The 12,285-nt window shown below is 45.2% G+C and overlaps 1 protein-coding gene and 1 long non-coding RNA gene across 2 annotated transcripts; one reads left to right on the top strand and one right to left on the bottom strand.

Moving 5' to 3' along the window:
* LOC310689644 (patched domain-containing protein 3-like) lies at positions 1 to 8,225 on the bottom strand. Its single transcript, XM_083467428.1, has 4 exons — positions 6,784 to 8,225; positions 3,860 to 3,981; positions 2,607 to 2,752; positions 1 to 2,380 (listed from the first exon to the last, which is right to left on the bottom strand). The coding sequence occupies exons 1-4, from the start codon at positions 7,564 to 7,566 to the stop codon at positions 795 to 797; spliced, it is 2,637 nt and encodes an 878-aa protein (XP_083323554.1). The 5' UTR covers positions 7,567 to 8,225; the 3' UTR covers positions 1 to 794.
* On the top strand, positions 8,218 to 11,505 carry LOC310689706. Its single transcript, XR_014517604.1, has 3 exons — positions 8,218 to 8,289; positions 9,086 to 9,251; positions 11,091 to 11,505. It is a non-coding gene; the product is annotated as an uncharacterized lncRNA (long non-coding RNA).
* Positions 11,506 to 12,285: the final 780 nt, after the last annotated feature.

The following is a 12,285-nucleotide window of genomic DNA, read 5'->3' as shown; positions in this document are numbered from 1 at the left end:
TTTTTGTAAACCAATAAATCTTTAAAAAAATACATTAAAAAAAGAAAAGAAAATATGACACAAGCAAAACTTGATATATTGTACATTTTGGGTGCTAATATCATAGCGTCACAGAGAACATAAGAGATTCTACCTTAGTAGGCCCCTACAGATCTGGGATAAGGAGGGGTACCCACTTCAATGGGTGGTATTTCCAGGCAGGTTTGAAACGTGGCTCAACTGAAAGGGGTTTTGAGGCGCTGTCAATCAGGGGAATGGTGGTGCCTGAAATATCCTAAGCAAACTGCTGCGTGCAGGGCTTTGCAACACCTGACAATCAGCTAATCATTGGGTCTTACGAAGCCCTATGAAAAGTGCTCTGCAAGACCCATGTGGGCAAAAGGGCCACCTGATGTAATCGTGATGTCAGTGGTCCTGCTCACTTTCCAAAGTTGGCCCGCAAGTGGTGGGAGAGAGAACACTGAGGAACAATAACAATAATAATAATAATAATAATAATAAACTTTATTTATTATCTGAGGCAAAACTGGGCTCATAGAGGCTAACATCAAATATATGACATATTACCATAAAATCAAGCAATCAATTAAAATACATCCTACCTCCTAAAATCAAGTCAGAATCAAAGTAAAACCCAATCAGATGGCAGCCTGCAAGGTAGGGATGGGGACCTTAAATGCTCACCAGGAAGAGCCCACTCCTGCCCTCTAGGTAATTAGTTCCATTATCAAACTGCTCTCATTGTAATATTGTCATGTTTACATTAGGCAGTTTCATAATACAGTATTTGTATCTTAGAGAGGAACTCCTCCAGCACTGGAGCTCTGGGCACTGACTGGAAGCTGTCTATTTGGCATTTTACTACAAAAGCCAAAGAAAGTTAAGAACACAGGAATAAAAATGAGACCGTGAACAGCCCCAAACAAGATCACCAGAAACATTATCTTAAAAAAGGTTCTGAAGATGTAAGAGGATGCCATGGAGAGTACAATAACTCCCAAGATAGTGGAAATAGCTCCCTGCGTAACAGGGTAGCCAAGGATGTACAAGGCATCCACAGCCTTGTCATTCACTTTGTGTTTCTCACTGGCAACAAAAGCATAGGAAATATGGGCTGAGAAGTCTACTGAAAACCCTATGCAAATTACAAGGTTGATCATGGATATGGAATCAAGATTCACACTCCAGAAGGACATGAAACCAGCTACACCGACAATAACAGAGGCAACAGCAAAGGTTACCCACAAAGAACAAAGAGGATTGGGAATGAGTAGTAAGGAAATGAGTAGCATGGCTCCAGCAGCAATCACAACATTTTGAACTGTGTTCTGAACGATCACAAGATATTGATCAAAGTAAATAAAAGCTGGATGATAAACCATTAACGGTACCTTGCAGTCCTTAGCAAGGCCTCTCAGTTCATTTAAAAGACTCCTCTCATCCACTGCAGTAGTAACATTGACTGTCTGTATGAAAAAACGTGATGCTAATATTTCTGTAGCAATAACATTAACATCCCACTTGAAGTCTGGATTAATCCCAAAAAGGGTGGCTAAATTGTCAATGAAAAGCCTATGGTCATCTATATTGAAAGACATACGTTTAGCGACATCTTGGTAAGTTCTCAACCAGGACACTGATAAATTCTTGTTGATGTAGGATGAGCTTTCTAGTGCATTCATACAGTTTTCAAGATCTACACGGACAGATGAATCCCAATAAGCTTTGCTTTCAGTAACAACCACCATAACCCTTGGGCCGTATTCTGAAAAATATTCCTTTTCCCATTCATAATACTGGATGACATAAGAATTGTCACTAGCTAGATTTCGAAGATCTATACCTTCTTGGACTTGAGTGCAGCCAAAAATACTAATACCCAAGTAGATGAGATAAAGGACTACCACAAGCACCTTGGTCCAGCTGTGCATAAGGAAGGGACCGTAATACTTTCTAAAGAATCCATTCATGGGGTGTTCAGTCTCTGCTCCAGTGGACTCATCAAAAGACCCTCCTACACAGCACATGTTATATGTGCAGCCCTGAGAATCCTGAGGCTCATTGTTCACTTTCATGAATGTGAGCCAGTGTCTGTTGCTTTCTTCTCGTCTCCCATTTAAAGCAAGAATGGCCCCCAAGAATGTCAGGTTGTATAAGTAGCAGAACACAAAGGCTGTTCCTGTGTAGATGCAAAATGCCTGAACGGACTGGAATGAAGTTGCAATTCCAATGTAGAAGGCTAACACGTCTGTGAGGGTCGTGATGGTAATGGACACAGCTGCTTCTCTGTAGGTGTCAGCCATTCGATCTCTGACACTGTCCTTCACTTTAGTCTTCTGCCAGCAAGACACCAGGATGAACATGTCATCAACACCAACCCCTGAAGAATGGCAAATGTATAACATATTAGTTCCTATATGTCATGCGAGAAGAGAAATACAGTGATATCTTGAAACTCGAATCGCTTGGCTCCCGGAAAAAAAAGGCTCCTTAAAGTCTCAAACCCGTGGATATGTAAGAGAATTTTCACCCATCATCATACTTAAATGTATTAATGAAAAGCCCAATGGAGAAGTCAGGAGGAATGTGTACATTTGCTCACTTACCAAGGATAAGAAATGGCGAATTTGCAACTGTGACAACAAACGGCACCCCACAAAAGAGCAGCAATCCAAAGCTGCTGACGACAGATAAGCCTGCTGACAGCACCCCAAAAGCTGCAACCCACACTTTTGTCCGTACACAGTCCAGCCTGGAAAACAGATTAAGAAGATTCTAATTCCCACTGAACCAAGCTAAACCCGTTAGCACAAAATGGATCGGCTATGCATGTACTGAAGCTGTGTGAAGCTTTGTTTTGAAGCCCTAGTTGCACAAAATATCTCAAAAAAGGATGCAAGCTTCCAAGCTGTTGGTAAGGCCATTGAGTCTGCATTCTTAAGATGGAATGTGGGAAAGATAGCAGACATTCAGATGAAGCTTGGTAGATCTACTACCTCCTCTTAAGCCTGCATACACATGATACCTAACAACAACAACAACAACACTTTATTATTTCTACCCCACCCTTTTGGCTGGGTTTCCCCAGCCACTCTGGGCGGCTTCCAACGGAAGGTTAAAAATACATTAAAACATCAATCATTAAAAACTTCCCTAAACAGGGCTGCCTTCAGATGTCTTCTAAATGTCATATAGTTGTTTATTTCTTTGACATCTGATGGGAGGGCGTTCCACAGGGCGGGTGCTACTACCGAGAAGGCCCTCTGCCTGGTTCCCTGTAACTTCACTTCTCACAGTGAGGATACCGCCAGAAGGCCCTCGGCGCTGGATCTCAGTGTCCGGACAGAGCAATGGGGGTGGAGACGCTCCTTCAGGTATCCAGGACCAAGGCCGTTTAGGGCTTTAAAGATCAGCACCAACACTTTGAATTGTGCTCAGAAATGTACTGGGGGCCAATGTAGGTCTTTCAAGACCAGTATTATGTGGTCTTGGTGGCTGCTCCCAGTCACCAGTCTAGCTGCCACATTCTGGATTAGTTGGGAGTTTCTGGGTCACCTTCAAAGGTAGCTCCACACAGAACGCGTTGCAGTAGTCCAAGCGGGAGATAACTAGAGCATGCACCACTTTGGCGAGACAGTCTGCGGGCAGGTAGGGTCTCAGCCTGCGCACCAGATGGAGCTGGTAGACAGCTGTCCTGAATTGACCTGCACCTCCATGCACAGCTGTAAGTCCAAAATGACTCCCAGGCTGTGCACCTCCTCCTTCACAGACACAGTTGCCCCATTCAAGACCAGGGAGTCCCCCATACACTCTCACAAAATGAAAAGATAAAAATTACTTCCCTTTTCTCAGCAATTACCTTGAGCATGAGATAATTGAGAAGGTTATTGTTAAGGTATACGTGATGGAAAACAAAGGGACCACTTCCTTAGTATTTTTTTCAAACTCTTCTTGTCTGGACAATGAAGTAAAATAAGCCACCTGCCATAGGGAGCGGGGGGGGGGGGAGAGAAGGTCACATGTTAAATATTTTCTCTCTCTTAATATATAAATCTAAATGCTCACAAGAGTATAAAGATAGGGTGCAATTAGCAGAATATAAGTGGGACCTGAAATACATTTTGCAGCATGGAGTGTTCCTGCTTAGGGGCCCAGGATAGCAAACAATAAAAACATCTTTAAAACAATTCCAATACAGATGTAGACTGGGAAAGATCTCTACTTGCTAAGAGCAAGGTTCTTCAGGAGGCACTTAAAAGACAGTCGATACAGCGTCTGTGTAATATTCAAGCAGTGGGGAGTAATTCCAAAGGACAGGTGTCACAGCACTAAAGGCCCAAGTCCTACATTGTGCGGAACAGACCTCCTGATCAGGTGGTATCTGCTGGAGGCCCTCAGTGACTTGACTTGCCATATAAGGGGTGAGGTGGTCTTTCGGATAGCCCGTCCTAAACAGTGCAGGACTTCATACACCAAGGCTTCAAGTTAGCCAGCCATGCCCTCTTTCAGAATCATTCATTTCACCCCGCATCCCATTGGACACTCAACATTCTGAGGCCGCCCAGCAATTCTCGGTCTTCATTAAGCTGCTTGGTTGGGTTGGCTGAACAAAGTCTCTAATGCCTCAAGTCACCAATGTGTGCATAACCTATGACTGACAGAAGCTTCAGCTTAGCACCACTGTCTGGCTTCAAACTTTTAGAGACAGCCACTAGTTCACATAACTTTTAAAATCTATCCATTTGCTCATGCTTTGAGTCACTGAGAATATAAATCCAATATTGCATACATGCGTACATACATATATATGTGGAAAATTCATGAAAGATTTAAAAATTTTATGAGCAATATGGGCTTTATTAATAAATGATGGTTATTTAAGTACCTTTCCTTACAAAGTACTTAAGAGAGCTTCACCGAGGATAATAATACCGATGGCAACCGGTCATGATGCTATTCCATGTCCAATACCAGAGTACTAATTGCTGAGAAACAAGAGCAAAAGAGGGATACAATCCTCATTTGTGGGTTTCCCATAAGCATCTCCTTGACCATTATGGGTGAAAAGGATGCTTTGGTCTAATCCAGCAGAGCTCTTAAATTATTGTGCTCACCAACTAAGGGCCTTGGATCCACTTATTTTAGGACTAGTCTCGAGTTGTACAGAAACTAGTAGCGCTGAGAACTGAATTAACTTTCAACTTGGTGTTCCCCACCTCTCTGTTAAAAGTTTATTGGAGCAGGAAGAGGAAAAAAGAATTCTGCGGGAAGCAGCATGGAACTGAACAATTGTCTCTTTATTTTCCCCTTTATCTGGGGGTGGGCAGGGCAGGGAACAGAAGCCGTTAGTCTTCCTGTTAGGCCTGCCAGTAAAACTAACCAAATGTTGAGGATTGTGAGGGAGAAACCCCATTTCTGCTGAAAGATACATCTTCCATATATTGTTTAAATGTGCATATTATACCCCACCTGATATTTATAATAAAATAATTGTCCAAAGGAGGCAGGATAATTAACTTTAAAACAAAGATAGCCTTTCAATAAAATGTCAGGCATTGATGTCTGGTTGGATGCTGTAGCAGAAGGCGTAAAATCAAAGCAATGAGTTCTGTTTAATAGGGTGAGAGGGAAAACACATGCTAATTAATGAAAAGCTACAACAGACTAACCCAAATGGAATAAAACTTACCTGTCTGGAGCAGTTCCTTTGCTTCCCTTCTGGATGCAAAGAGGCATATTAATAGCCTTACACTGAACAGTGTTACTGGCTCCAGTAGTCAAACCACTTAATTTAAAAAGATTTTTTTAAGGGAGATAAAGGTTAAAAAAAGAGAGAGAGACACAGAAAGGGAGAAACTATTCAGGCCTGGGTAGCACAGAGAAGCAGAACTAGTTGCACTAATAACAACCCCAGTTGAGAAAACAGATACAGTACTAATTTTGCTTGGGCTTGTTAGTTAACCCTCAGTTTTAGTACGCAGTGAGGTTCTGCTTTCTGTTCTACAAAGGTTAAGTGAGCAAGTCCTTTTTTGTTTTCACTTTTGCAAAGAAGGGGGAGGGGTTCCTATGGGTGAGGAGCTGTGGATCGGATGATATGCATTTCGAACAAATCAGCCCATCACACTGACATAATCTGGAGGAGGTGTTGCTAGAGGTTAATTCAGGGCCCCAAGCTTTTTGCAGTGGGGCCCAAATTCATCCCCCTTGCTCCCCCTATTTAAACATATTTTGAAAGCTTTATTTATAGTGCAGTTGGAAGTCCTGCAACGAACATTATTCTCAAGACCCCAGTAAACCACCATCAGGTCAGATCCTGATTCTCCCCATCCTATGGTCCAACTTTGACAGGTGGGTAGAGGAAATTGACAGATGGGTGGTCCTGTCAAAGTGGGCCAATGGGAGTAGGGGAAGATGGTGCCCAAGTATAATACATCAGCTGATGGGTGGTCCTTTCTGCTGGGATCGGGGGTATGTGCAGCTGATCTAGCCTTATCTCTACCTGCCCTGTGCCTGACATCACATGTGACATCAGATGTAGGGCGTGAGGGCATAGTTTGGGTAAAATGGCCTTATGGGCCAAATGGTGAAGTTTGGCAGGCCAAATTTGGCCGCCACTGAATGCCTCCACTTGCTGATGCAGGTGGGTTAGGCATGGGGAACCTCTGGCCCTAGTGATTTGACTTCAGATCCTGTTCGCTCCAGTAAGCAGTAAGTAATGCATCAGGCAGACACAGAGATTCACATCGGTCACATTCCGGCTCCATCGTGCCAGGAGACACTTACCTGGATGGTTGTAAGGTTCAAGGATTTCAGCACGCCCGGGATGCGCTCCAGAAACGTCCGGAGCCAGAGCGCGCTGTCGTTTCTGCGAGAAGCCTCATCCTCCTGCAAGTAGTAGAAGAGGCGCAGCGCTTTGGCTGCCCGGACGGGGCGCGCCGGCCCATCCCCGGGGCCCAAGTCGAGGCCTCCCAGAAAGGGGGGCAGGTAAAGGGGGTTGGCAATGAGCGGAGGGATGTAGAGCGGGAAGGTGAGGTCGGGCAGCAGCGCCTGGATCCCGGCCGGGTCGCCTTGCACCAAGCTGAGCAGCGGGTTGGCGCTGCTGCAGTTGTGGCCGGGGCTGCTCCGCGCGCAGAGCCGGGCGAAGGGGAGCGCGGCGCCGTCGGGGCTGCGGAGCCCCCGCACCGCCTGGTCCAGCGCCAGCAGCTCGGCGAAGGCCTCCCGGGTGAGGAGCGAGCCTCCGCCGCGGGCCACGGCCAGGAGGGAGGCGAAGGAGCCCTCGGTGCTCAGCCTCTCGGTCGAGAAGCGCCGCGCGTCGTCGGTGGGGAAGTGCGCCTGCACGAAGCGCCGCTCGCCCTTGGCGGGGCCCCCGAGCGGCGTGAACTGGCCCTCGATGTCGTTGTCCTCCAGGCTGCTCAGGAACGCGAAGCCGGCGCCCAAAGCGGCCGAGAGCGCCAGAGGCACGAGCAGGAAGGGCCACGGGTGCGCGCCCACTTGGGCGCCCAGGGCCCGCAGCGCGCGCGACAGAGGCCTCTCCACACAGTCCGTGTGGCAGTCGAGGGGCGCCATCGCTTTTTCTCTTTCTCCTCCTCCCAGCGGCGAAGAGAGTTAAGAGAGTTCAGACCGTTATCCGAGTAAGCCAGGCGTAGGGCAGCCCGGCCCCACTTAGCACGAGTTTCTGAAACATCTCGAAAAGGGGGAACTGAGCGGGAAAAGATAGTAAAAATGGCCGCTGGGCGGAGGTTCGCCGTTCGGGAAACGCCCACCCGTTAACCGCCTCAGAAGTCGGTTGGGGGGAGGGAGCGAGGCGATGCTGAGGGAAACCCCGTTCAGCGAAGGCATCAGTTTCTTGGCTGCAATGTGGCCGCTATTTCTGAGGGAAACTCCCGAGAAAATCCAGAACGAGAGGGCGCAGTGCCTTTTTAAGCCAAGATGCAATGAAAGTGATCTTTTAACCAGTAGCCCGTTTAACTGGGAATTTCCTTCTTCTCGGCAGTCTTTTTTCCGCAAGGGTGGGCGACCTGCGGCCCCCCACTTCAGTTTACTGTACACTCACCGCATTTCCAGTGCAGAGTTTTTAATTCATGTTCCCATGACATGTTATGTATTTTGTACTCCATTATAAAATACTGCTGACTGGAGTCCTTAAGCCACTCCTAATTTGTCTCTCCCCTGCCATCAGCACCCTCAAAGAGGAACAAATCTGACAGTAATGAAGCTACACACTGGCGGGGGGACGACAACAACAACAACTTAATAGCGCTCTGAGGCAGGAATGTGAACACACCCCAAGTATAAAAAAATTGTATTTTACTTTCAGTTTTACTTCTTATGCACATGACCTGATTTTTTAAGGAACTTGCTTGCTGCTGCATCTGCTGTTTTGATAGTATTTAGCTCCTTCTGATAAAAAAAATTAATGATGAGTGTGCCGCGTATAAATATATATATATTTTAAAAGGTTGCTGAAGACCAGCTAGGATCCAGAAGAGCAAAAAGCTCTTTAAAGCTAGCACTAAGAAGATTTCACAGAAGTTGAATGAAGCAGTTTTGGAATAAACTGGTGAGAAATTGCAGATTCACAAGAGTTCATGAATCTAGAAATTATTATAATTATGTGATTGCCAAGCAAGTTCTTTTAAATGCCACGGTGAACGGTTTTAGATTTTTTTATTGTACAGAATGATGCTTGTGCCGGATTTCAGATACCACAAGAATATAAATAGATTTCCTGCTCATATGACATACTAGTAGATATACTTAGGATGTGACATAGGCTCTGAACATACCAGATTTTTAATGTGCATGTGGCTTGCACAGCCCTGACTTTTAATTGCACTCTTTCTCAATGTTTTCCATCCACAGCTGTGGATGCGCTGCTATTCTCCCCCCCCCCAAGAATTCCAGAAACCTGTGGTCCACTGTGGGCATGCCTGTTTGTTTCCCTGTGCTTGCAGTCACTTTATATATATGTTTATGTATATGCACGTTTTCCAAAATATCAGACATGTATTTTTTCCCTCCTTACTGTACTATCCACAGGTCAGTAAAATCTATTTACTCTTAACCGTATATCATTTATGAACAGGTTAAAAAGCACTGGTTCCAATACAGATTTTTGGGGAACCTTTCTTAGTACATGACTCTCTGGACCAGCCACAATATCTCAACCTGATTTATCTCACAGCATTTTTGTGAGGATAAAATGGAGAAGAGGGGGCCATGTATGCCACACTGAGCTCCTAGGAAGAAAGGTGAGATATAAATGTAGGAATGAGTAAATCCCTCCATTGTGAGAATTGTCCATTTATTCCTCCTCTGTGCTTCCAGCTACTGATGCACAACTACTAAAATTGCTCAGGAGCCTTGGGTGAGGGACTTTGTCAGAGGCTTTTTAAAAATCCCAAGCATACAATGCTTACTAGATAACCCTGAGGGATAGCTCAGTTGGTAGAGCATGAGGTTGTGGGTTGTAGGTTCAAGCCCCACATTGGATGAAAGATTCCTGCATTGCAAGGGGTTTGGACTAGATCAGGCATGTCCAACAGGTAGATCGTGATCTACTGTTAGATCACTGGACGTCTGTGGTAGAGATGGGTCCCCCTAAAACTCAACAAGTTTGGCTCCTCTAAAAAAAGCTCACCAACTTCGACCTGAACCGCAAGAAAACAGGGCTTTCCTCCTCCCTAAAAAAAGCTGAACAACTTTGACCTGAACCCTCCAAAAAGGGAGTAGATCACTGCCAGTTGTTTACTTTGTGAGTAGATCGCAGTCTCTTGGGAGTTGGCCACCTCTGGACTAGATGATCCTACTGATCCCTTCCAACTCTATGATCCAAGCTTCAAGCAAGCCCCATGCACAAGCTTATTAACACTCCCAAGGGACTGTGAAAGATTAATGAGACACAACTTACTTTTGCAAAAACCATGTTGATTCTGCTTTGGAAGATTTGGGTTTGCATATTTTTGATTAACTTTAATAATGCTTTCCACCCACCAATTTACCTAGAACACACGTTAAACTAAATGGCCTACAATTTCCTGGATTCCCTCTGGATCCATTGTTTAAATTGTGTGCTACATTGGTCACTTTCAAGTTCTTAGGAATGGAGGCCAATCTTAGGAACTCGTTACATATTATTTGTTAGGTCAGCAGTTTCACGTGTGAGTTCTTTAAGAACTGTCACTGTTGGGCTAAAGTGGGGGACTCCCATTCACATCCCCTTCCGGTCATGAAGTTCATGGGGTAACCTTGGGCCAGTCAGTTTGTCAGCCTAACCTACATCAGAGGGTAGGCTGGAAAGATAAAACAGCAATGTGGTAGAAATAACCATTGACACCACAATGAGGAAAAGTAGGTGGTGTTTTGGAAAAAACGCCCCCAAAGGTATAAAAGTAAAAAGCAAGGGAAACTAGTCCTATACCAAAATTAAATGGTATCAATAGGGTTCATGTGGAGGACAGCAAGGCTCACTTTAGATCCTCACCCTTGAGCAATGCCTACAAGTAATTACAGTGGTACCTTGGTTCTTGAACTCAATCCATTCTCGAAATCTGTTCGACTTCCAAAACGTTCGCAAACCAAGGTGCGGCTTCTGATTGGCCCCGGAAACAATGCCGACAGCTGAAATGGACATTTGGCTTCCAAAAAAACGTTCGCAAGCCAGAACACTTCTGGGTTTGCGGCATTCGGGAGCCAAGCCATTCGGCAGCCAAGGTACCACTGTAATCCTTGCATGGACATTGGGGTGGGAGTCACTGACAAGAGGTGAGGTTTTGCTCTGCTCCACGTATTAGCTCTATGAAGGTCATGCAATTTTCTGATGAGGGCTACAGTCTGCAGTGGGGTAGCCAAGATGATGCCCTCCATGTGCTGCACTTCAACTCCCTTCAGTCTCCAATTCCCATCACCCCCAGCCAGCATAGCCACTGGTTAGGGATGATGGGAACTGTAGTCCAACAAACATTGTGACTGCACTATGTTTGCTGCCCTTGGTCTCCAGAATGTGTGAAATGTCAGTGGATGAAATATTGCTTCATATGAGCTATGGAGACAAAGATGTTCTCACTCGTATTTCTCTTTGTATCATACAGTGGAAGAAAGATTCGGAGAATATCATAGGCATCAGTGCAGTTTTTACTCCATTGGCCGATTTATAAGCGTTGCTGTGCGATGGATTCTGGCGATCAGGAACCCTTCACCATCACAACAAGCATGCACAAATACTTGGAACAATGTTTGCTGGGACTGGGACAGATTTGTTCGCAAGTCCAACATGGTGGCTATGGGGGATGGCTATGGTTCAGTGGCAGAACGTGTATATTGCATGCAGAACATCCCAGGTTCAATCCCCAACTGGGAGAAAACAGGGTCTGAAATTTTGGGAAGCCACTGTCAATCAATGTAGACAATACTGAGACAGATGGGCCAATGGTCTGACTCAATAAAAGGCAGCTCCCTATGTTCCTATGACCAATGTTTTTCATATGTACATTCAATGGTTTTACTTATAATTACAGTATTATATATTTATTTATACCCCACCTTTTTTCCTGATGGGACTGAAGGCGGCTTACATGTAAAAAGGAAACACTAAAGAAAACAATTAAACATTGTTAGAAGTAAAACTACACACATATATAAAATCTATTAAAACCACACAAATAATTACAATAAAAACAGCATGGCACCAGCCCTCTCATTAAAAGCAGGCAGTTCCCAAAAGCCTTTTGGAACAAAAGCTTTCACCTGCTGGTGGAAGGACAAGGAGGGAGCCAGTCTAACGTCTCTAGGGAAGGAGTTCCAAAGTCTGGGAACAGCCACCGAGAAGACCCTCTCCCTACCAAGTGTGCCTGGGAAGGCGGCAGGACTGAGAGAAGAGCCTCTCCCAAAGATGTCAACATCCAGGCAGGTTTGTATGAGGGAATACGGTCTTTCAGATAGCTGGGACTAAAGCTGTGTAGGGCTTTAAAAGTCATAACCAGTACTTTGAATTGTGCAAAGAAGTCATGTGCTCTCCGGTCTACAATCTGGCTGCAGCTTTTCGAGCCAGTTGAAGTTTCTGAGCACTTTTCAAAGACGCCCCACATAAAGTGAGTTACGGCTTTTTCATTTAAATGCTAAATAGCATGGGGGCAGAATAGAACCCTGAAGGACCCCATAGGCCAGGTATGGCCAAACTTGGCCCTCCAGATGTTTTAAGACTACAATTCCAATCATCCCTAGCTAACAGGACCAGTGGTGAGGGATGATGGGAATTGTAGTCCCAAAACATTTGGAGGGCCAAGT

The sequence above is a fragment of the Podarcis liolepis genome, assembly GCF_965112155.1.
Source record: "Podarcis liolepis genome assembly, chromosome: 12".
Taxonomy (NCBI): domain Eukaryota; kingdom Metazoa; phylum Chordata; class Lepidosauria; order Squamata; family Lacertidae; genus Podarcis; species Podarcis liolepis.
The sequence above is the reverse complement of the archived record's forward strand: the minus strand, read 5'-3'. Positions and strand labels throughout refer to the sequence as shown.